At 34.9% G+C, this 26,412-nt stretch overlaps 1 protein-coding gene across 8 annotated transcripts in view; it reads left to right on the top strand.

The window, feature by feature from the left end:
- The first annotated feature begins 4,950 nt into the window (after positions 1 to 4,950).
- Lrrk2 (leucine rich repeat kinase 2) overlaps positions 4,951 to 26,412 on the top strand; it is a 134,511-nt gene continuing 113,049 nt past the window's right edge. For 4 of the 8 annotated variants that reach the window (XM_078014886.1, XM_078014887.1, XM_078014888.1 and 1 more), the window contains exons 1-7: positions 5,361 to 5,674; positions 5,946 to 6,031; positions 10,658 to 10,767; positions 13,195 to 13,283; positions 16,678 to 16,812; positions 19,091 to 19,225; positions 21,691 to 21,822. In XM_078014886.1, the coding sequence (XP_077871012.1) occupies positions 5,524 to 5,674; positions 5,946 to 6,031; positions 10,658 to 10,767; positions 13,195 to 13,283; positions 16,678 to 16,812; positions 19,091 to 19,225; positions 21,691 to 21,822 (838 nt within the window). In that variant the 5' untranslated portion in view covers positions 5,361 to 5,523. Of the gene's footprint in view, positions 5,131 to 5,354; positions 5,675 to 5,945; positions 6,032 to 10,657; positions 10,768 to 13,194; positions 13,284 to 16,677; positions 16,813 to 19,090; positions 19,226 to 21,690; positions 21,823 to 26,412 lie in introns of those variants that run through there. The other 4 variants (XM_078014890.1, XR_013422970.1, XM_078014885.1 and 1 more) reach the window with 4 other exon arrangements.

Raw genomic sequence — 26,412 nt, 5'->3', positions numbered from 1 at the left:
TTGGACAGTAAGTTTAGGATGAAACCCAAGATGTCTTCATGGAATTTTCAATCATCAGTGAATTTTTGAGATTCGGGCCCTAATACCTGGGTCATTGTTAGGGGAAGATGTAGACTTTGAACTGTAGCCTATGTCCAGTGGGTCCATGGGTATTCAGTTTGAATTTTTCTGTTTTTTTTTTAATGCTATTATAACACTTTTTGGGTGTTTATAGTGTATATTAATGTTAATACCATATTTTCAAAATATATTTTCTAATATTAAAGTTTATATAATTTTCTTTACATTGTTTTTTTTTCTGGTGATGGGAGTCCAACTCAGGGACATGTTAGATAGGTGCTCTACCACTGAACTATATTCTCAGCCCTACTCTTTTTCTTTTTTTACTATAATATTATACTATGCTCTATGAAAAACGTAACACAGGAAAGTATAAATACCATGAAAATTACTTCTAATTCTATCACTGAACAAGAACCTCTTACATTGGATGTCTTATATAATTTTAGTTGTTTTTTGTGTGTACATTTTTTATTGTTTTGGGTCAAAATTCTGGAATCTTATGACCTGCTTTTTTTATAAATTATGAATAATTTATCATTTCCTCATAACAAAATTCCACATCAGTTGAAAAGATTTCTTTGCTAATTTGGTAAGCACTTTTCAAGAGCTAATTTATTGTTTTATTTGTTATTTTAAGCACTAATGAAGTTGAACATACATTTGATAATTTATAATATGAACTAAGTTAGAAAAATAATATGGATAATAATATAATGAATAACCAAAAACAAACTTTAGGGGAAATGTTACAAAAACAATTGGAGCTTCCAATATATTCTTCCTAGATCCATTTCTACTTTCCTGTCACCAGAGATAACTACTAGCTAGGATTTGGTAGATATTATTCCCATGTATAATTTTTATATTTTACTGCATACATATGTTTTCCTAAAGTGTATCCTTGACTATCTTATAGTATTAGAGTATTAATATTATGCTATATGTATCTTAATATAAATTTTTAAAAGCCCATTTTTTTTGTTGTTGTTATTTAGTTGTGTTGGCACATAGAGCTCCAGTTCAATAACTTCAGAGATAATATAAGTCCTTTTTATGAATATATGCAACTTCAGTATTGGAGGACATTTAGATGGTTTGCATTTTCATTGTGAGAAAAATAATGCTGCACTGAATGTTCTTTTACAAATATTTTCTGCAGATTTTGAGAGTTTCTCTAAGAATATCCTTAGAGTGAAAGTATCAAATCATGGAATAGCTATATCTCCAACCTTACTAGATATTGCCAAAATGATTTTTCTGACTCACACTCTCATTGGTACTGTAAAAGTAGGAGTATAGTTACTTTACATCCCAGCCAATAATTAATATCATCAAACTTTAACTGTGAGGTTGATTTGAAGGGTGTGGAATAATATCTCATTTTGCTTTAATTTATATTTCCTGGATTATAAGAGAAGTAGAGCATCTTTTGATAGGTTTCTTAGACAATAGATATTTCCTCTTCTGTAAATTACCTTTTATTTCTTTTGCTCATATGAAAACTTATGCTCCTTTCCTTTATGATTTGTGATAGTTCTTTTTATATATTATTCTATTAATTTTTCATTTCTTATGTGTATTGCAAAAATGTCTTCCAGTATGTGTTCATCTTTAACCTTGTTGATGGACTCTTTGGTATACTTAGTTGCAACTTTTAATGTCTCTGATTTTAAACTTCTTTTTTATGAACTATAATTTTTGTCTTGTGTTTCCCTACATTGAGGTCAGAAAGAAAGAGAGTTTCATTTTTCATAAAGAAATGTTCAATCTATGTGGAACTTATTTTTGAATATGACATAACATAGAATATGAGTTGATGCTTTTTCCACAATCAGTGGTCTCTGATTCATTTATTCAGTTGTTCTTTTTCTTCTCATTGATGCAAAGTTCAACACTTCTGTATGTTTAAGGGTGTGTTTCCAGATTTCAATATTCTTTCACTAGTCATTTTGAGTAGCTGTGTCAATAATGTACTGATTAATTTCTATAGTTTCACAATAAGACAATCCTTCATATATTGTGCAAGTTGTGTCCTGTATAAGGGCACCAGGATGAATGGATGGGTGGAGTCTGAAAGTCAAAGCCTAATTGGTATACCCTGGCATGGGGCTGTGTCTGCCTGGAAGGAAGGTCACTTTTTTGTTTGTTTGTTGTTTGAGTTATTCCCAAGTCCCCCCTCCCCCTTTTATGTTGTCATTGCAAACACAAACACACTCAATTATACTTTGTAACTGTCTCACTGATGCTTATGAGCATAATTTTTAGGTAAAGATGAACATATTTATGAACATATTTATCTTTTATTTACTGTTTACTCAGTGAATTTCCTGTTTAAAACCTTAATTTATTTTTTCTTAGCATTTCTGAGGAGTGATTTGTAAGAACTGTTAAATAAAGACTAATTGGCTGGCAGGGCGAAGTGGCACATGCTGGTAATCCCAGCTGCTTGGGAGGCTGGGACAGTAGGATCAGGGGTTCAAAGCCAGCCTCAGCAAGATGAAGTGCTAAGCAACTCAGTAAGACCAAAATACAAAATGAGGCTGGACATGTGGCTCAGTGGTTCAATATCTGGTACCCAAAATAAATAAATAAATAAACAAACAAACAACAAACAAATAAATAAATAAGACTAATTGTCATATGTACTCTGATTCCCCTTGTCCCCTTTTTGTCATTTTATCTATCTATCTGTCTATTTATTTATTTATTTTTGACTGCAAAAAAACTTAAGGAGCCACTATGGTTTCTTTCCTTATTCTTGTTTTCTCATACCAAGATTAAATAACTAGTAATCTATATTTTCTCCTTAAGTTTATTTTAATTTAATTTTTTAATCTTCTGCAGTTTGATTTGGTGTTTTCTGTAATTAGTAATATCAGTTTTATTTTTTTCTTTCCAGGAACTTAGCCAAATGTTTCATTACTATTTTATTCTCCACTGAACACTGCCTTAATCTTGAATTCCTACCTGTAGCTTTCATTGTCATTCTTAACCACCTGAAGAGTTGATAAGCCTTGGGATTTTAATCAATTAATTAAACATTTTGAAAGCTCAGAGGATTACTTTGCCCTACCACTGCAGGAGTTCATGGAAGGATGTTCCCAGCAGTGAAATCATATCCAGGCATTGCCTTCTCACAGTCTGGCCATGGTGAGTAGATAATAAATAGGCAATAGAGGGATGAACAGATTGAAGAAAATAGGAGGCACCTTTTTACTTAGGGTTATTTTATTTTGGAAGAGAGTTAGGTTTCAATTTCTTTCAAAGTAGTAAACCAGTAGACTGGGAAGGGAGAAACCAAGGCATAATAGGAAGGAAGGCATAAAAGGCAGAAATTCTAGGAATGTTTGAAATATAGATTTAGTAGTTAGCAGTTGAAACAAGTTCAGAAACCACTTAGAAAAAGTCTGATAAAGGTAATAAAGTTGAGTTTTTTTCTTTTCATTATGGAAAGTTATATACAAACAATATAATAGACTACATGAACTCATTGCTTGCTTAACTTAAACAAGTATCAACTCAAAAATTATTACTTTGTTATGCTTCTACCGATTTTGTCACTTTTTCCACCACTAGATTACTTAAAAGCAAATTTTAACTATTCTGTCATTTCAAATATAGGTATCTAAATGTTACTGTAAAAGGTAAAAACTCTTTGCAACAAGCATTTTTCATAATATCTAGGTTGGGTTTGATTTTGCTACCTGAGTTTGAATTTGATACCTGAATTTGTAATATATAGCTCATTCTGGTTAAACTGGTGGAGTGTGAAGAAACTTCAGCCTGGAGTAAAGTGATCTCTCTGGTTAGACCCTGGCTCTCAAAATCCCACCTGTGTGACTCTAGAAAAGTTATTTGCATATCAACTGCAGCTCTGTTTCCTCCTTAATAAAAGAAAGATATTTGGGAAAGATTTATTAATTTCAGCATTGTCATGAGCAGGAGGTGAGATTAACAGATATGGGGAGGGGAATCAAAAGTTTGGAAGTCCAGGGCTGGGGATGTGGCTCAAGCGGTAGCGCGCTGGCCTGGCATGCGTGTGGCCCAGGTTGGATCCTCAGCACCACATACAAAACAAAGATGTTGTGTCCACCGAAAACTACAAAATAAATATTAAAAAAAAAAATTCTCTCTCTCATCTCATCTCTCTCTCTTTAAAAAAAAAAAAGTTTGGAAGTCCAGTCTAATCCTCTTCTTTTTAAATGAACTTGAGGTTAGATAAACTGAAGGAAATAGATATCTTTGCTTAAACTTTGTTTGCAGTGTTCTTTCTAATTGTTTCTCTTCCTGAAAAATACATCACTGTGAGCCTGTGTGTGTGTGTGTGTGTGTGTGTGTGTGTGTGGTGTGTGTGTCCTCTGGCACACCAGACAAACCATCCACCATTGAGCTATGTACCCCAGGCCCCTCTTTAACTTTAGACCTCCTTACTCATAAGCAATTCTCATTACCAGATCAGTATTGCTTTTTCCACCCCGTCTTTCTCTTAATTCTAAAGGCGCTGAGAAAGGACTACTTTTTGGTGTGCTCCAACTCTAAGCATCCTGCCTAGTGCAAACGCAAATTTTCAAAGGTCAATCGAGTGACATTTTGGCAACCACAGCTTTCGAAAACAAAAATGAATTTTACTTCTTCCCTACAAAAGCCATAACAATCACAGAGAAGAATGTAACTGGGCAAATTTCGATTGCTAAACTCTCCATCCTTTGGGGGAAATTACTCATCTCCCTATAGCGGCAGAGAAAATGTTTTCCTAAAAGGGGCCCACTGGGTGGTGTCCTCTTTTCCCAACGCCCTGATTTCTATTCTTAGCTCTGGAGATAGGCGACTTTCATTTTTTTTTTTTTTTCCTCTTCCTAGTTCCTAGCCCTTAGAAAGGGCTGCAGAGGCCGGGCCGGCGGGTCGCTGAGGGTGGGCTCAGGGCAGGCTGTGCGCTTCCTTCCCGCCGCGGCCGGGCTCTAGGCCTGGGACTTGGCGGAGTCCGCTCCGTCAGTTTCTTCCAGCTCTACTCCGGGCGGCGCCGCCGCAGCGAGTGGGATCCGGTCTGAAGAGGCGGCGCGCGCCCGGGTCGGTCCCGGCGGGCGAGGGGCGAGGGCGGGGGGTGGGACACGGTCACGGTCATCGTCCGCCCCGCTGGCCCGCACTCTGTCCGCGCCTAAGGTCTCCGCCACGGTTCTGCGCGGCGCGTCGCCGCGTCCAAGCTTTGGGCAGGCCACTCAGCCCGTTTTGGGGCCTGGGTGGGGGAGGAGGAAGCCGGGGAGGAGGGCTTAGGGAGAGGGAGGGCAGCGCAGGGCGGGGAGCCGCCGCCTTCCTCATAAACAGGCAGGTCGGGTGCCGACGGGGCCCGCGGGTAGCGCTGGCCGCCGGCGGTGAGCGGCTCTGGCCCGGGAGCTGTGGCCCCTACCCGCAGCAGTGGGCATTCGTGCTGGGAGGGGTGGCGGGTTTGCAGCGGGAGCCACCATGGCTAGTTGCAGCTGTCAGGGCTGCGAGGAGGACGAGGAGACTCTGAAGAAGTTGATAGTCAGGCTGAATAATGTTCAAGAAGGCAAACAGATAGAAACGCTGGTCCAAATCCTGGAAGACATGCTGGTGTTCACCTACTCGGACCATGGTAATCATCTGCAAGGCAACTGCTCCTTTATTCTCCCCTCCTCCTCACTTTTGCAAACTTTCTCCCCTGCCCTTTGGAGCTTGCCCAAACCTGAACTCTTCAGAATCCCCAAACTCCCTGCTCCTTTCCTTAAGGCAAAAAGGACCTGAGAAATCTAGGAAGATCTTGAGCTCATCTGTTTTGCTTTTTTTAACCCTTGTAAAAATTTAAAGGGATGGTGTGGATACTGACTTTGCCTCCTCCCCCCCCCCCCAACCTCCTTCTTTTCCAGCCTCCAAGTTGTTTGAAGGCAAAAATTTCCACGTGCCTCTGTTGATCGTCCTGGACTCCTATATGAGAGTTGCCAGCGTGCAGCAGGTAAAAAAGAATTTTCACTTTGCTCATCCCGCTTCTGTTGGGAAGGCACGTTTTTCTGTCAATGTTATAACATCCGGAGCTCTTTGGCATGATAAACCGCTGATGGTGATTTTTAGGATGGAAACATGGTCAAATCATTAGCCGATTTAACAGAGTATAAGGGCCCACTACAGGTTCCCTGTCTTTCAGAGGTGACTTTGTAAAAACCGACTGACAGAATATGGATAGTAGTGGGAAGAGAATAAAACTAGGTTGAGGATTAGTTCTTTTATTGGCAAGATGAGTTCCTTAGTGTTTGGATCAAAGTATTCTCTAAGAATCTTCCCAATGTGCAGCACGTCCTAGATATGGCACCACTGTGCATAGTTTGGGAAAGAGAAATAATTAACAGCAATACCGTACAATTAAGTAACTGGCAAACATTCATAAATTTCAGCTCGTTTTGTTTTTTAACTTAAAGACAGATTTCTAGCCTCTAGTTGTCGTATACCTTATAGTGTATAAAAAATGATGTTTTATGGTTCTATTTGTTTAAATACATGCTTTGCAAATGCTGTTATGTAAAATGAAGACAAAAGCACGACTTTTAGAATCTGTAGTATAGGACATCCAGAAATATGCTAAATACCTTGAATATATTTAAAAACCAGCCCTAAAATGATAATTAAGAATGATTTAGAGTTAAGACAAAAATACCCAAGGTGATAACTTCCTCTAGAGCATTTTGAGACTTGGGGAACTGAAATCAGTTTTGTCATCTGCATACTAAGTCATGCAGGACAAGAGAAGTGGCCTTAAAACTTTATGGAGGTGCAGTTAGAAAAACCAATTTTTTTTTTTTTTTTTTTTTTTTTTTTTTTTACTATTCATTTGAGAGGCTAAACCAATGTAAGAATTCTATCAATCTCTATATTGATGTTTGTCTCTTTGTTTTTATGTTCTTTACCTAGCCATATCTAGTCTGGGTGAACGACGTATCTAGCTTCTTTTTATATAAAGACATTTATATATGGAATAAATATTTTCATTTTTCTTCAATAAAATATTTCCCATCCATTGATTTTTCAAACAAAACTGATAAAAGTTGGAGGCATGATGTGATATTGTTCTTTTTAGCACTTTAAGTCTGAACTTTGCCCATGGAATGTGAGTCACTTCTTAGGCACTGGCCTATTGTGCTTGCTGGTCTCCACCCACATCATCCTTCTTATTAGTCTCTGCTTTGTGTTCAAAATGTCTGATTCTGGCTGCCTCCATTCCCAGGCTCTGTGCTTGGTAGACTCACCCTTGCTTGGTACCATACCAACTCCTGGGTAGGCTTCGTTCTGTAGAGTCCAGAGGAGACAGTGGCAGACTTGAGAACCCAAGGGAACCTGAAACATACTCACGACCTAATTCTATTTTCTTTTTTTGTCAGTGGGATGCTGGCTATTAACTCCAGGGCCTCCCAGATGCTAAGCGTACCTTCTACCATCAGCAACATCCCCAGCCTCCCCTAATTCCTAATTTTAGAAAGTGTCTACATCTAGGTACACTTGTCTGGAATAGTTATGAACGTTACTTAAAATCCTTGCCAAGAAAGGAACAGAGGCCATGTAGATTGGAAAATAAGCAACAGTTTTTTGATTTGATAATTTAATGGGATAGAATAATGAATGAATTTCAGTGTCATATACATCTGCAAAGAGCATTGTGCGTATGATGACATCATTTGATTTTCAATGCCCTCTCAGACATCTTACTGGGTATTTTACACTTGTGATGGCTCAGTAAGACCAGGTAGCCTCTGAAGATCAGGAAGCTTGTGACAGAGTCAGTATTCAAATCTTTTCACTCCTTCAAAATCTACATCAAACAGTCCACTAGCCACTGAATTCACAATCCTTTTGTGTAAACATGTAAAAAATACAATGTTTGGTACAATGTGGTCTCACTATCTACAATATCATCAATTATCATTTAATTATTGCTGGTCTTCTTAAAGGTATACAGCCAAAGGGGCCCCAGCAAACTTCCAGCTGCTGGCTGATGATTGGCTCACAACGGTATACACTGGGGTCTCTGCTGATATTTTAATACTCTCCTTGAAAGTAGTTGGTTTCCTCTAAATTTCCTCACCATATTGGTGTAATTAGTGTAGGGATCCTTTACTGCTTTATATTTCAAAATAGCTGGAAAGGTCAAATTAAAACTCTTAATAAAATAGAAGGAGTTAAATAAATTACTCTTTGGAACGGTTTGTTTCCAGAAGTCATTAACTATGATATTCCAGACTCTGAATGTTTATTCCCAAGGTCTTATTATATTTTATTAATGATTCTTAGTAAATGACAATCTTTAGAGAATTGGTGGTTAGACCAGCTGCCATATACTTTTTTTAACCTGCTATTCATTTTCTCTCTGCTTCTCAGTTTTACTTTCCTTTATCTACAAAGTTTCACCCTTTGAAGAAGCAGAGCAAAATAAATAAAAGTGACTAAAATTTTCTTTAACCCCTCAACTCTTTCCCGATATGCAGAATTAGATGCTTGAGTTTATAGAATGATTATAATAAAGCAACGCTACTAATTTAATTATATTGTAAATGGTGCAGGATGGAAATCTTCTCTCTTTGAAAGAAAAGCTCTTAATTGACTAGATTAATGAATCAGTTGTTATCTCTGCTTTGCTGCTGGAGATTCTGTTTAATCAAAGAAGCTCCACTTGGTGAGTGCAAGCTCAGTTGTCTGACCCTTCCTGCAGTTGATGCTGTAGCTTTACCAATCCAAACAAAACAGGTTTTCTCCTTGAGTCAGCCATGCAGGTACAGACATGAGTTTAACATCCCTATGTGATTTTCCCCCTATTAGAAACTCTTCAGAATGTTATTTAATTTTTTTTTTTTTTTTTAGGAGAAGAGTCTCAATGTATTTTACGAAAGCTCAAAATAACCAGTTTCTATGACAGCTAGATTATCAATGTCTGTTCAGCTTAGGTGGAGGAGGATGTCCTATTTAAACATAGGTAAAAATAGCTGTTAGAAATCATTACCTTTTAAAGCAATTTGAAATTATATAAAAGGATGTAGTGGCAAAGTAAAGCAGTTTGTGGCTTAATCTGAAAAAAATATTGTGAAGAGATTTTATAAATAAGATTATAGAGATAATCTTGTAAAGAGATAGAATTTTTATCTCTGTGTTTACTCCTATAAACAAGTAAGAAACTTGTGCTGCTATTCCTACACATTTCCCACTTTGTCATTCAACTCTTTGGATCATTCAACTCCAGTTGTCCATCCAGTCTTATCCAGTGACGCTGTCCTCCCCCAGAGCAGTCTTCTTACCACTTAGCTACCTGCCCCCATGTCTCATCAGTTTTAGAAGGGTCTTTTAAAATCTGGATTAAGTTCTGCATCCTCCATGTTATGTCTTTCTTTGAACAATCCTAGCTCATAGAAGGTACTTTTAGTATTCATTTTATTGGTCTTTATAATACATCATACTTAGATACTTTTTTGTTTGTCTTAGATGCAACATTTATATACATTTTGTTTCTTTTTTGACCACATGAAGTACAGTTTTCTAATACAATGGAAAGAACTGAAGATAGTTTAGTTTATATAGTGATATACAGAAGGAAGTATGGGTTAAATTTTTTGGGGGGGAGGGGTACTGGGGATCAAACCGAAGGGTGCTTAACCTGTCAGCCATATCCCAGCCATTTTAAATATTTTATTTAGAGATAGAACCTTACTGAGTTGCTTCGGGCCTTGCTAAATTGCTGAAACTGGCTTTGAACTTGTGATCCAACTTTCTCAGCTTCCTGAGCCCCTGGGATTACAGGTGTGCACCACTTGCCTGGCTAAATTTAATCTCTTGTTTGGAATTAATATCTCATTTTTTTCCTCCCAGGGGTAAAAAGCACTTTATTAAAATTGTCATGTGTAAATGGACTGAGTGTAAACATATTTACAATGTATCAATGAGTTCCAGCATCATTGGAAAGGTGAAAGAGCCTTGGGCATTTGTGATGTCCAGACCACATCAATTCATAGTTAGACTTTGTAGAGAATTTTAAAGCAGACCTTGAGCACTTCTGCCTCCTTCTTTTATTACAGTCCCTTATTTTTTTTCTCCTGTACCAAATGTAGATTCAATCATAAGCTAAGCCATTTCTCTTGCCTCTGTTAGTCTAACCCCATTAGTTGAGGAACTGTCATTTCTGATAACTTATACTTTGCTACTAAACCCTCAAACTGCCCCAAATTCTCCATTCCAACTCACATTGTTTTCCCAATGGAAAGAGATTCTGTCAGGGAGATATATGTTAGGAACGTACTAGGAGGTGAGTATAGCCATTCTTGCACTTAATTTTGGTATGCTCTCTTAAGTTCTTCTTTGCAGGTTATTTTAGTTTATTTTGTTATAATATACTGATTTTTATACCCTTCTTGTATGACTCTTTGAATAATATGTATTCTAAATATATGACTTGCATTCATTTTTCAGAAAGTGTTTCAAGGTATTGTTTTAAAATAATTATTTAAAAATGATAGAATCACCTATCCCACTGAGAATGAAGATTCATGTTTGAAAACGTTATATTAGCATCTTTTTAAAATGTGAATATTTGTTATCTTGCTTTCAGGTGGGTTGGTCACTTCTATGCAAATTAATAGAGGTCTGTCCAGGAACAATGCAGAGCTTAATGGGACCCCACGATATTGGAAATGACTGGGAAGTCCTTGGTGTTCACCAGTGAGTATGACAGATGCGTCTATACCTATGACAGTCTTTCTCTTAAAATACTGCTTGGGATCCAAGGCCATTATTGTGAAATTCTTCAAAATATAGGCACTTTTCCTTGAATCAATGATTTGCATTTATAGACAGCTTTAATCTGAAATCATATTGTTGGTATAATAATAATAATAATAATGGTCACTTTATTTTAACAATATAATCTACAATTATATAATGGATGAGTTGTAGATTTTAGATGGGTAATTAATAATTCAAACCAAAAAAAAAGAGTCTTTTACTTTTTAATAGTGGAACTAACAGGACTACCAGTTCTTAAAAAAAAAAAATAGGGGAACTGAAAAGTTAGTTCTATAAGTAGTAATTTGAATGTTTATGCTTTACTGTCTTTAAATAGTATAGGTTTATTCATATGTACATATTTAGTGAGTTTAAATATAGTTTTCAAAAGAAAAAAAGAAAATTACCTTTAGTACATGTACAGTCAGGTCTTGATAACTATTTTACCAACTACCTTTCTGCAGTTTTCAGCATAATCACTTATTAGATGAGACTGCTTTCTTAAGCCACAATTAGTTAAGAAAGAATTTTCTGAAGAAAATTTATTTCCAGGAAAATTCTTTTTTACAAACTTAGTTTCTCAACATTTAAAAAGTATCTTCTGCCATTTACTTTAAGTTTTCTTTATACTTAATTTCACTTATCTTTACTGCAGAGAAGGCAATTGTGGCTATATTTTGCTTCCAAAGATGTATTGCTTAAGAAAAATACAACTTAGGAAAAACTAAATTTTATACTTTGTATTGTTTATCAGCACAAATAATAGATCAACAATATATTTAGACCAATTAGAGCTATATGTTTGTTCATAGGTGAGCATATCTTATGTCCAAGTACTAAGATATGAGTATAGCCAGTCTTGCATTTAATATTTTGTTATGCTCACTAAAACCCCATGTAAGTACCTAGTGCTTATGTATTTTTTCTATTTTTGATAAATATTTGTTGTTGATATTTAGTTTCTGCCATATCAAGGGTGTGTTTTGGATAAAGCATGTTTACAATTAATCCATGCTCTCATCTTCAAACTCATCTCTGAAATTCTGAATCAGTTATATGGCATTTAATAAGGAGTAATCCAAAATTACTATAATTAGTAATTGTAACTTTAAGGAAAGATTCCCAAAGGTTGAGAGTGTTGGAAACTGATCTATTCATATTTTAGTACAGAACAACTGTTAAGTTATACTACTTATTTACTCACTAACTTACTTGTTTATTCGTTCATTTACCTTTATTAAGTCCCCACTCTAAGCCAGAAGTAAGCCAGAACAAGATAGATACAGTGTTCTTTACAGTGGAGCCTATTAGATGATTCCCATCAAAAACTTACTGTAAAAAATATTTCTTTATATTCAGAGACCTTTTCTCACAAAGATCTACAAATACTAAAGAAAAATGTTTTCTCTAGTGTTGAATTCAATAATAGTAGGAGTGGAACAGGGAAAGGTTGGATGGGGGGAGATAAGAGGAGAGTTGACTGAAAATTGAAGAAAAGAATCTCTAAGTTCCTCACCTTGCTGATTGGAAATCATGTGACAAGTCTCTTGAATTCTGTTTGAGCTCTGAATATCACAAGCTGGGTTTCCTCCTGACAAAAGCCAAATAACACCAGGCAGGAATAGACTAAAGATTTTATTTTGGAATTAATAATGCAGGGATTAAAATCTCATGAATTAGAACTAATTAAATGCTGTTGAGAGACTGAGTTCACTTTCCAATATAACATATTATTTCTCTTTCAAACACAGAAACAATAATTTAAGTATTTAAATGAATTCTTTATATACATACTAGCATCTCTTAGATCTTTCTATGTTAATGTATCAGTATGCAAAATGTAATTGATAGGTTTTCATCACATATAAAAATGATCTTGATTGATTGATGTATGCAGCTCTTCATGATAGTTTGTATATGGAGTTGGCTGAAAATAGTTAACTGAATTTGAATTTTTAAAGGAAGGAAAATGAGCAGTAGTATAACTTTTCTGAGGAGTGAGGAGACTCATAATAGTTCCTTGTTAAGTTTCATTGTTTTTGTTTTTCTTCCAACTTTGTTGAGATATAGTGGAGAGTTAAAAATTGTATGTATTTAAGGTATACAACTTGATGATTTAATATATGTATGTACTGTGAAATATGCTCCACATTGAAGTAAATAACATTCCTGTTAATTTGTATAAGCTTGGTTCAAGTTTGTAGGAAGAAAAAACAAAACAACAACAACAAAAATACATGAGCTTCACTATAGGAATTAAATACAATGAGACTAGCCAAAATATGCAAATAAAAAAATAATACTTAAATAAGCAAACCTCAGACTTTAACTTTTAATTATTACCTGATTTGTTTTTAACTCTAGACTGATTCTTAAAATGCTAACCGTTCATAATGCCAGTGTAAACCTGTCAACAATTGGACTGAAGGCCTTAGATCTCCTCCTAACTTCAGGTAACAGGCTTACATATTTTATGTATAAAAATATTTGAAACCATTTATTAAATGTATTTAAGTCATTTTAAGATCATAATATTATATGACCTAAATATCGGTATTTCTATATTTCCTTTGTTTCTATCTTCTCATCTCTTTATATATTTTTTTCTTTTTTTTTTTTTAAAGATAGAGAGAGAGAGAGGAGAGAGAGAGAGAGAGAGAGAGAGAGAGAGAGAGAATTTTTAATATTTTTTATTTTTTAGTTCTCGGTGGACACAACATCTTTGTTGGTATGTGGTGCTGAGGATCGAACCCGGGCCGCACGCATGCCAGGCGAGTGCGCTACTGCTTGAGCCACATCCCCAGCCCCATGTTTTTTTCTTAAAAATTTCATGCAGTACCTTGATTTTAAGTAGTTCTTGATATATCACTCCCAAATCTCTATTCCAAGTGCCAATTTACTGTGAAATCTGGTCCCACATTTCACGTTCTCACTGGCTTGGTGACCATTCATTCCCTGGTCATTTTTATATCTTTCTTCATACATATCTTTTGTTATTTTTCTTGTGGTACTGGGAATTGAACTCAGGACCTCAAGCAAGCACTATAATCTGAGCTATATCCTCAGTTTTTTTATTGTGTAATTTTGGGACACAATCTCCCCAGGTTGCCCAGGCTGGCCTCAAACTTGAGATCCTTCTGCTCAGTCTCCCTAGTAGCTGGGATTACAGGTGTGCATTACCATACCCAGCTCCATATTTATCTTTCATATGTTTTCTGTGATATATGTTCTATAGTATACTATAATAGCAATGTTTTAAAAGTATATATATATACTTTTTTTAAAATTATATATATATATATAATTTCTTAAGTGCTTGCTAGATGCCAGGCTCCACATGTAAAGTGCTTCACACACTTTTAAAAACAGCTTTGAGATAAGAGATGATGCTTTGAGATAAGAGATTGCTTCAGCCACTAAATGGTAGAGCTAGGGATTGAAGTTATACATGTCAGTTTTTTGTTTTTGTTTTTGCCTGGGAAAACTTCTGTATGGAAGATAATGAACTTGAACAAAGACATTTGATATGGTGCAATTCTTGTGGTCACTGCTGTGAGAGACACTAGAGGTCATGTAAAGTTCTGAGAAGAAAGGCCGCTCACAGGGACCTAATCTTTAAGCGTTGCTTAAGGTAGCACAGGGTGTTTTAGGTCAGGAGAACCATTCTTGCAGAGTTGCAGAGGCCTGGGAGGGCAGCATGAGATCCTGGACATGTAGGTGGGGACCTATAATGTTCACATCAGCCCTTCTCTCAAGAAAGAGAGTGAAGACAAAGGTTATGAAGGAGAAGAGATAGGAAAAGTTTGAAGATCCTGATCACTTCACCATAGCCTTTTATTAGAATATTTAATGGCATGAGCTGGGTGTGGTGGCACATGCCTGGAATCCTGGCAGCTCAGAGGCTGAGACTGGAGAATCCCAAGTTCAAAGCCAGCCTCAGCAACAGTGAAGTGCTAAGCAACTCAGTGAGATCCTGTCTGTAAATAAAAAATACAAAATAGGACTGGGGATGTGGCTAAGTGGTTGAGTCCCTGAGTTCAATCCCCTGTACCAAAAAAACAAAACAACAACAACAAAAAGTTAATGGCATGGTATAAACTAACTAGTTTTAACCATGAATTTTTTTAAGCCCTTGTCCTTGAGAACTTCATTTATTTATTTGGTTCATTCTCCATTTGGTGGTGGACAGGAAAATGAGGGTTGATGAATCAAAAAAAAAAAATCTTCCAACTCTGGAATATATAGAAGTTGGCAACATGCAGGCAGCTAGAAAATATGAAATATGTTTTGAAAAGATTAATTTAATTTCTCCCACATAGCAGTCAGAATTTTGAGCTACTAGGAAATTTTATATGGGTTTTTAAGTTCACTTTAGGTACTTACTTGAGGCTGATTTGTAAGTCATTTTTACTTTCTAGCCATTAATTAATCGATTTAATAGTTATTGGGTACTTATTACTCTGGGTGCTAGATAATTCTAAGACAGATGAGGCAAAATTCCTACAATTTAGATGTTCATAATTCATCACTGCTGTCTAATATAATGTTCTCCATTGACGGAATGTCTGAATGCTTCAATACCATAGCTGGTGGTTGTATCTGGCTGGTGAACATTTGAAATAGCAGAAACTGAATCCTAATCATATTTAACAGAAATTCATTTAAATTTGAATTTAAATAGACTTTTGTGGTAGTGGCTATATAATTGGACATAGCAGGCATATAGATTAAAGAATTTATGTAATTCTTTAATTTATATAATTACAAATTTTTAAATTTATCTAAGCATAGTAATAATTAAAATTTAGTTGAGGAAAGTACTACAAAAAAATATGAAGTAAACCACTGAGTAGCTAAACTTACTTGTAGGACATAAGGGCATGGACATGACCTGTTTAAATTTTTATCCATCTCTGCCTCTTATCAGTTGTTGGACCTTGAGTAGAGTTCTTGAGTTGAGTGTGCCTCAGTTTTCTGATCTTTAAAATGGGCATTGCACCTACCTGATGGGATCGCAGTGATTAAGCATGTATAAGGAAGTGCTTCAACCAGTGACTGACACATTTATGCTGTAAAAATGTTTATTACTGCCAGTCCTATTCCAGTACCATTATTTTTACTGCCCTATAGGTGTTATTTGTGTTATTTCTTAAATTATGGCAATAATAGTTTTGGTATAGAAAAGAACAAGAGTATTTCATGCAACTGAGCAAGTTCAAAGGGATATTAAAAAGAAGGTTAGTATTAAGCAAGCAATTCAACATACATGGAGTTGAGAAAAGGCATGGAAGAACATGGGGCTGATGAGATCCATGTAGTAGTTTTGGGAAGAATCTTGTTTGTCATGTTAGGGAATAAAAAGAAAGCCTTAGCAAATGTCAACAAAGGATTTACAGAATCACATTGGTTTTAGAATATAATGCAGGGAATAAACTAATTGGGTAGGGGTTTGGGCCAGGCAGAGCAATTAAGCAAATGTTTTTGCATTTTAGATGAGATATGATGAGGTACATGATAGGAGTGATGAGGTCTTATTCAAAAAGAGTTTTTTTTTTTATTTAGGAGATCACACCTGAAGGGCTTAATAATGATTTAATTAGTTGGTTGGAGAGAGAATGAAAGAAAGATGTAGAATGGAACATAACTGGATGTTTTCTTTTGTGAAAACTACTCTATGATAATATCACTTATGAAGAAAGGGTACAGAAGTAGTCTAGGTTTGGGGTGCCCTGACAGTTCAGAGAGTTCAATGGTCTATGTAAAATATACCATTCATACTCCTTATGTAAAAATTACCACAACTGCTGAAGCAGCTCTTCACTTGAGGTCATTTCCTTCTCTTCATAGGTAAAATCACTTTGATGATATTGGAAGAAGAGAGTGATATTTTCTTGTTAATTTTTGATGCCATGCGTACATTTTCAGCCAATGATGAAGTCCAGAAACTTGGATGCAAAGCTTTACATGTGCTGTTTGAAAGAGGTATTTAAAAATTTCAAAAATCTTTATTTTGAAATATATATAAGGAAAAAAAGGCTCATTATGGGAAAATTATGATATAATTATGATAAGAAAAAGGTATCTAAATCATACTATTTATTAATAAATGAGTTGTCTGTCAAGGGTGAATAATAGGGTTAATCAGAAATACTGCTTGTTTCTGTGATGTGAATGTCATTCTTGGACTATAAACCATACAGTATTAGTACACTTTCATTCCATTGTATAGCAAGGCAGAATGTTCACTTTAAAAACCAGATTGCATGGGTGCTAATAAAGAAAAATATAAAACCATGAATCAAGCATAGGTTAACTTGGGTTTATGATGAGTCATCACCCAAGATCTTAAAAATTGATAAAGACTCTGGATAATAACCCAGGGTTCATAAATTGTCCCTTAGGACACAGAGCAATGTGTATTTTATAGCATGGCACTGAGATTGATAACAGATTATCATGCAATTTCAGAGATGGTTGGAACCTTTGTTTAGTCCTTCCTCTGTCTTGATGAAGAAATGGGTCAGAGAAATGAGCAACTTGCCGGAGGACACATAGCTAGTTGCAGCACGGTTCAGCTATTACTGTCTTGAGAGAGTCCCTTTTACATCATTATTGGAACCAGCTCTGCTAGGGCTTCACATAAGAATGAATGCTTTATGCAGGCCCTGTTGCCAATACCAGTTTACCACTTTAATATCTGGCAGCTCCAGAAATGGGATAAAGTTTCAGGTATCATTTAATTCCCTGTCTTATTCCAGATGTTACTTAAACAGCTTGTACATAATTATAATTCATTAGAGACAAAAAAGGATAAGAAAATGATAAAGGGAAAGTTATAGAAAAATAAGTTTCTTATTTTTCTCCTAGAAGACCTGGGAGTAACCCCCACCCCCACAGGTGTCCCTGGATGAGATGATAAAGTGTACACATTTTTCAAGGAACACAAAGTGTATTTCAGTGACTTTGTCAAGAGTCAGAACAGTCTGAACGTGGGACCCAGCTTTTCAGTGAGCATGCTTGGTAGAGAAGATAGTTTACTGTGAACACAGAATGAAAGAACTCTGTCTTCCAAGTAATCTACTATACATGTTATATCTCGCAACTATGCTTTTGATAGGAACTGGGAGGATAAAGTTTCAGGTTCTGTCATCCTGCAGGGCCTGTAATCTTCAGTGTTGCAGTATAGGAACACATTCTTATTCTCAGAAGAAGGGCTGTCATCACTCTCACAAGTGTTAGGGGCCCTACCATGACACTTGGAGATGGACCAGGGAATGTTGAAAAGAAAAAATATCTCACTCAATAGAAAGATCAGCAGTGTCCCGAGTATTATGATTGTAAATGTAATGAAGAAAAAGTTCAGAATTTTCCAGGAGTATCAAGTTTCCCAAGACTCAATTAATTTAGCTAATAAAGTTAATTTTTTTGAAAAGTTAGTTAATAAGTTTAATTTCCAAAGTTTGGGAAAAAATGCTATGGAAACTCCTCAATGACATAAAAAAAAATTCCATGCTACCTTTCATTTATTAAAAGAATCTAACCAATTTCACATTATATTATAGGGTCACATAAGAATAAAACTGAAAAAGAATGAATGTTCATCACAAAGAGCGGTACATTTATAACACTTTTGTTGGTGCACATCTCAAGCTCAACAAACCAGATTTTTATACATGGTTTTGAGGTTCTGAGCTAATAGCATGACTCCAAATGGAACTCAGTGACTTGATCTAAAGACTTAAATTATGAGAATTAATGATGATAATTTTTGATTTCTGAAGGAAAATCATTAAGGGAGAATATTTTGAAGTTTAATTACTTGTCATTTGCTAAAGTTCACGCCTTTTGAACTGATACATTTAGACGAGCTGCCCTTCGATAGATTACTATTAACCCCTCAATTTTAAGTGGCATAAAATGTTCATTTCTAGTTGGCATCTTTATTGGTACTGGCTGATTTTCTCTATAGACTCTTCCAGATGAATTGTAAATGATTTTGATTTTTTGAAAACTGTTTGATGAATATCACCTTTGCAATTAAAAATTTGATATAACTAATACAGGTCAAAATAAAATTATTTTTATGCAAATAATTCTCTTGTTATAAAATTCTTAGGGAGGCATCTTGCAGAAACACATTTTTACTTAAGTATATTGTATTTGCCATGCCTCATACAACTATTATGAATATATTGTTGAGTAACTAAACTTTTATATCATTTAAAATTTTATTTGATATTTTTTGTCCTTCGTGTTTTAGTGTCTGAGGAACAACTCATTGAATTTGTTGAGAACAAGGATTATATAATATTGTTGAGTGCATTAAAGAATTTTAAAGGTGAAGAGGAAATTGTGCTTCATGTACTACATTGTTTACATTCCTTAGCAATTCCTTGTAAGTAACCTATATACGTGATTTCTTTTTTGCCTGTGAAAATGACATTATCTCTCCATTCTGAATGTGTTTTGAAAATATTTTTGTTATTTAGTGTTGTGGGTCCTAAACTCATTTATTTATTTATTTGATTAAGTTTTATTTATTGAAACGATTGCAGCTGGCTCTGGGTTTGGTATTGGGGAAACAGTAGTGGAAAATATGAACATATTCTTTGCTTTTTCAGAGTTCAGGGTACAATGAGGGATGCAGGTAAGTACCTAGTGATTGCAGCATTACAAGGGAAATAGTGGCAGAAGTACCTAAGGTTATGAGAGTAAATACAGAATGAGTCAAGATCTCTTCAAAGAGTCTTGAATGATAAGAGTTTTGTTTATAGGGAGGAGTGAGGTGAAGTTCGAATGCAGGCCAAGTATCCAGGCAGTGGGCATTGTGAGTGTAAAGATTCTGGAGCAAGAGTAAGCACAGAGCTTTCCAAAAAATAAAAGTGGCTCACTAAACCATGGATTTATGAGTGCTTGCACACATGTGTGTGAGTATGCATGCATATTTCCAGTGATGTGTTCGAGTTTTGCTAATGGTGGCAGGAGAAGGGCGTGGTAAATGGATGAGGCTGCAGACCTGGAGAAGGGTTACGTAGGACTGAAAAGCTACATGAAGGAGTTTGAACCTTATTATAGTTCTTGGTTAGCATTTTAGTGTGCTTTGAAATTTAACCATTTCTTTCACACAAACAAATCACAAATCCAAAGAAATTCATTTGTTGTGTATGCAACCAATGAATACTAATGAGCTAAAATATGCTTCAGATTCTGCTTTGTTTTGCAAGTGCACAATAACATAATAACATATAATCATATTTCATGTACTATCTGTGTGGGTTTATAAGGATGTACATATGCATTTATCTAGTAATATTTTTATTCTCCCACATGTAAAGTTTTGAAAATTAAATGAGGTAAATAAGATAAAGAATGCAGAATAGTTCCTGGTTTGTAATATATGTCATATAAACATTGACAACATTATTACACAATATTGATTTTATATGCATGAAGTCACATATTATAGATAACATTCCTATATGGTTTCAGATATGGAAGTCAGTTTGGCCATCTGAAGATGTGAAACGTCAGTGTAGCAGGGTCAACACCAAATGTCCTTGTGAATGCATACCATTTCTTTGTGGTGTTTATAAAATCACACTGATTTTCTCACTCACAGGATATTAAGCACTTGAAAGAGAATAACACTGAATAATAATAACAGAGAATGACCATACTTTCACATTTGTCCCAGTCATCACTGCCAACAAACTGAATATATTCATCATTGCACTTTTCCTGAGCTATATTTATTCACTTATTTATTTATTTTGTGCTGGTTGCTTTTGGAATTCATTGTTTTCCACCCACATATGACATAACTCTAGTTCAAATATGTTGATTCATGATGTAAAGGTCAAAGAAAGAACAGATAAAAATGAAGATATCAAGAGTTTTAAATACTTGTTCTGAACTAAAGACTTCTGCCTTTTGATAATGGAGCAAATCACATCTGCTTGTTCTACGTCAAAGTAGTTAATTGTTTTAAGAGGCTATTTTCTTTCATTTTTAAATGCATTTTAAAAGTATTTGTTGTTTTTAAATGTAATTTAAACATTGAAATATATTATTTTAGAAACCAGTTTTACCTATGTTGACCAAAAAAAGTTTTGCTTACAGATTCTTTTTTTTCCCTCAGTGAACAGTCAACATTTCTTTCTAAGATAGAAATGTTTTCTCTGCATAAGTTTCATAATTCACTCTCTTTACTGATTAATAGTCTTTCCAAGTGGCTTTTTTCTTTACTTTCTGTTTCTCTTAGGTTTTTCCCTTTATCATACTGTTAAATGTCTTACTGTTCTTCTCCCCTTCCCCACTACCACCTCTACTGCCTCCCCAGTCTATCCAGGACTTTCAGGAAAGTTAGTTGTCCTGCCTTCTGCATTGGCCATTCTGGAATGGGGGAAATAGATCACCTTTGCTTTTAGCTGTTCTACTATGGGACTTAATCTTGATTTTCCTTGTATGACCTGAGGAAAAGAAACAAAGCAAAAATCATATGACAATGTCCTCATTAGGAAATAAGCCTTCAAATTAATTTGTTTAAAAATGTGGCCATTCTTAGGCTTACATAAAAACATGACCATCCCCTTCCCCCTCCCCTCCCCTGGTCTTAAAATTTTAAGCCAAGAAATAGGACTAAAGCAATTTTCCCTTAATGCCAAAGATGAGTCCTCCTTCCCACGAATATTAACAGTGAACTGCATAGTATTTTTTATAGCTGTTGGATAGGACATGATATTTAAATTTGGAAATGTAGTAATTCTGCTGCCATATATTTATAGTCTAAAATGTGGTTTTATGTGTATCTGAAAGGAGAAAATGTTCCTCTATTTGTAATTATGGTTTATTTAAATTTAGGCAACAATGTAGAAGTCCTCATGAGTGGCAATGTCAGGTGCTACAATATTGTGGTGGAAGCCATGAAAGCATTCCCTGTCCATGAAAAAATTCAAGAAGTGAGTTGCTGTTTGCTGTATAGGCTTACATTAGGTGAGTTATGACTCTTAATTTATTCTCACAATCCTTATGTTGTAAGTACATATAGCATGTGTGTATCGTATGTTGATGAATGAGCAGTATATTAATAGCATTGGATGGACATGTTGTAAAGTAGCAAATTGTTATTTTATGAATTACTAACACCATGCTTAGAGGGAATTTCAAAAGAAGTGGTAAAATATGTGAAATTTAAGAGTATTATTAATTTGTTTTTTGAAGAAGTGATCCTATAGGAGTGTTTTATTGCTAGTACTATATTTAAAATACATTAATGCGACAATTGATATCTACTTATGTAGAAAATATGAAGCATAAAACAAAGAACTCACCAGCTGCCTTGAGTATTAGCATATTTACCAGGACTGGAAAAATCTCCCTCCTATTCTTGCTTTCTCTGTAAAGGTTAACACTCTCCAGGATTTTGTATTTATCATTTTTTTTTTTGCTTTCTAAATATAGTTTTATTGCATTTGCATGTTTTCCTAAGCCAAATTGTTAATGTATTTGATTTTTTTCCACCTATCATCCAAATGGAATCATACTGTATGCTGCCTTCCACAATTTTAAAAAATTTATACTATGTTTATAAAAATCATAAATATTTTTCATGTAGTTGTATGTGGTATTCTATTATGTGTACATACCATAATTTATTTTTCCATTTTTCCATCTATGGATGTCTGGATTTTTTTGTTTTATGAAAATACAGGGCAAATATTTTTTCAAATATTTCTTTGCTGTCTAGATGCTTCTTCCTACTTTGTGTGAAATATGAAATCTATTTTTTATTCTTTTTTTTTTTTTTGTATGTGTGCTAGAGATTGAACCCAGGGGTGCTTAACCACTGAACCACATTCCTAGCCATTTTGATTTTGAGACAGGGTCTTCTTAAGTTGCTGAAGCTGGCTTTGAACTTGCAATCCTGCCTTAGCCTCCTGAGCTTCTGGTGTAACAGGTGTGCACCACCACACCTGACATTTTTTTTTTGATTTTTCATAGGACAGTTTTTTAAAAAAAAATTGATTCACAGATTCTGGATTACGTTTTGATTGTTGATTATATGTATCGGAAATATTTTCTCTTAATTTGTGACTTATCTTTTCACCATCTTTATGGTGGTTTTTTAGTATAAATTTAATAATTAATTGCTTTGTAACTTATCCTCTTTCATGTATCTTCTTGAAAAAAGAGGATAAGTCACAAAGCAACTTTTTCTCAAGCTAATCAATATATTCAATATTTTCCCTAAACTTTTCTCATTAAAATGTTGAAGGATTGTAATTGTTTTCTTGCAAAAATTCAATTCCCCTTTTTTCTTTTTTTAATATGGAGAGCTGGTCATCATCTCAGCACAGTGTAGCATAGGGCTCACTATTTCCCTGTGGTGTGGCACACAGATGGTATATATGTGTTTCTGTTCCTGCTGTAATGTTGCACTGGCTAAGTAGATCTGTCTGGATCGATATTACATGGCTTAAATTACTGTAGCTCTATAAGACCTGAACTCTGACGAAAGGGTCACATCACCACACATTCTTTGGATGCACATATTGACATTTTCTCTCTGTACAAATTTTGGAATCAATTTATCCAGTTCAAAATTCTAAGGGGATTTTGACTGGAATTGCACCAAAAGTATGGATCAATTTAAGAATAACTGACATCCTTACATTGTAATTTCTTCCAGGCTTGTCTTTGCTAGTTATATTTAGGTACCTTACTGTTTGCTATTTTTATAAGTAGTTTCTCTTTTAAAATTATCTTTTTGAATTGTATTTGCTTGAAGAAAGGGAAGTGATTCTTTGTATATTGATCCTACCAGCCTTTCTAACTCTTATTGATTCTGATAACTTGTTTGTAAATGTTCTTAGGTTGTCTATATAGCAGTTTTATAATTTGTGAATAATAATGGTTTGAGTTCTTTCTTCCCACTCATTATGTATGTCTTTATTTTCATTTCCTGTCTTCTTTCAATACTCAAACCACTTGTATGGTATTAACTGGAGGCAGTGATGGTAGGTATCCTCATCTTGCTTTTGATTTTAAGGAGAAAGTTTCTAATATTCTGTCATCCAGAATAATGCATTACAAAGTTTACTTTTTTACTTTTTTGCGAGAGGTACTGGGGAGTGAACTCAGGGGCACTTGACCACTGAGCTACATCCCCAGTCCAACTTTGTATTTTTCTTTAGAGACAGGGTCTCACTAAGTTGCTTAGCATTTTATTTTTGCTGAAGCTGGTTTTGAACTTGTGATCCTCCTGCTTCAGCCTCCAGAGCCACTGGGATCACAGGCATGTGCCACTGTGCTAGGCTACTTTTAAAAAATTTTTTAAACCTTAATTTGTTTTATGACAGATAGATTTAATCAAGTTAAGAAATTTTCTTCTAGGGCTTGGGTGTAGCTCAGTATGAAGCAACTATTTAGCATGCAAGAGGCCCTGATGTCAATCTCCACCACCAAAAAGAAGAAGAAAACAAAACAAAACAAAACAAAACTAACAAAAACAAATTAAAAATAAAAAAAGAAAGCAGGCTATGATCTGGTTAAGAGCCAGGCTTAATACAGGAGGTTCTGGCTGTGCTGTCTTACCTTGGACAAAGTTTGAGGCTTGTCCATCCATTGCAGTGCCAGAATCCATATTTCCCACAGGGCTTCTAGCTTTTGCATTTGCTTGCTGCTCATGATTCTTGTTTCAACTCCTTTTTAAATTCCTCCCCTCTACCTGTCCACCATCCTCCACCCCAACACACACACACCTTGGAGATTTCCTTGGTATTTTTGTGAGTAGAATTTTGCATTAAAAAGTGGGTGGTTGGTAAATAATAAGGTATAATTATCTACTGCTGGAAATTGGTTCTGATGACCTTTTCTCAAAACGATTTTGTGCAAAATCAGGATTATTATTATAGGCATTTAGCTTTTAGTCACTACAACTTTGGGAAAGACGTCATAATTTATTTGAAAAACTAATTTTCATTATAGTAACTTAAAATTTCACTTCTGGAGCTATGATTATATCCTTTGTATAATTTAGAAATTGATTTTGACATTGGATATACTTCTAGATAGACTGAGTGAAAGGGAATGTTTAAAGATTGAATTCTGTTTCATATGCAACCCTTTAGTTTGGTATTTCAATGATAAATAAGCATTTATTTAATGCTGTTTTATAAAAAACTATAAGATACAATGAAGATATCTTAATATTTATCCATTTCTTTCAGAGCTTCCAAAGTAGTTTCATATATATATATATATATATATATATATTTTTTTTTTTTTAATTCAAGAAAAAATCCTAAGAGATGGAATGCTAGGATGCTCCACTTTTATACATGAGCACCTGTGGTTCAGCAAGTCTTTGAATCTAATCTGAGATCATGTAGCCAGTAAAGAGTGAAATCAGGCTGAAATTTTTGCATGCCTTCTGTGGTTACTAGTGACTGGGAGAGTAGGAGAATGGAAGAAATGAGGAATTGTGGTTCCAGCCATCTTTTCTGCAGGGCTTTTCTAGCTTGTGCATTTGCTTGCCACAGATGGCACTAAGTTAGATGGCAAAGAGAAGTTCTGGTGTGCTACTGCACAGTGGGTTGATTGCAGATAATGATAGTGTCCTGTGTACTTCAAAAAATTAGAGGAAATGGGTTCAGATAGTTTCACCATAAGGAAATGATACATGTTTGAAGAGATATATAGGTTGACTCTGATTTATTAAATATTATCCAATGTCTACATATTTTAAAATATCACATGGTACCCCATAAGTATTATAATCTTCATTGTTTTAGTTAAGCATAGATTGAATTTAAATTAAAAAATTTAAAACAACAACAACAACAAAACATTCCTTCTAAAATGTAGCAGCCATTCACTAGCTTAAAATATTATATTTTCATGAAGGAACACAGTTGTACACACTGGCTGATATCTGTGAACATTTTCACCTAACTCAAAAGTTTATTTCTTAAAACTAGCTGTTACAGCAGTAAACTAAAGTTTAGTTGTATTATATGTTTTATAACTTTCCACAGTCAAGTTTCAACCTGCAAATATTACATTAAAAGTGTGAGTTCAATTTTATCTCTTGAAATGAGCAAGAGGAAGAAGTGGTTTTGTTTCCGAGCTTAGGGAAATGATACTTGACTCCTAAAAAGGTGTATGATGGCCAGAGGATGGTTTGGGGGTGGGTGGTAGGTGGGAGGGAATTCTTATATACTCTTGGCAGGATAGTATAATTGCTATAAAAACAAATATGAAGGGTCCTCAAGAAACTAAAAATACAGCTACTATATGACCCAGCTATAGTACTCTCTGCTATTTAACCGTAAGAATTAAAGTCGGCATACTGTAGAGATAGATTTATACCCATGTTTATCACAGCTTAATTCACAATAAACAATTTATGGAATCATCCTAAGTGTCAGTTGCCTAGAGGAATGGATAAATAAAATGTAGACCATGTAATCATGGAGTTTTACTTGATTATGAAGAACAAAGTTACATCATTTGCAGGAAAGTAGGTGAAACTAGGGACCATAATTTTGAGTGAAATAAGCCAGTCTCAGAAAAGTATTATGT

The sequence above is a fragment of the Ictidomys tridecemlineatus genome, chromosome 6 (genome assembly GCF_052094955.1).
Source record: "Ictidomys tridecemlineatus isolate mIctTri1 chromosome 6, mIctTri1.hap1, whole genome shotgun sequence".
Lineage (NCBI taxonomy): Eukaryota > Metazoa > Chordata > Mammalia > Rodentia > Sciuridae > Ictidomys > Ictidomys tridecemlineatus.
Note: the sequence above shows the minus strand (reverse complement) of the source record. Positions and strands in the feature narration are given on the sequence as shown.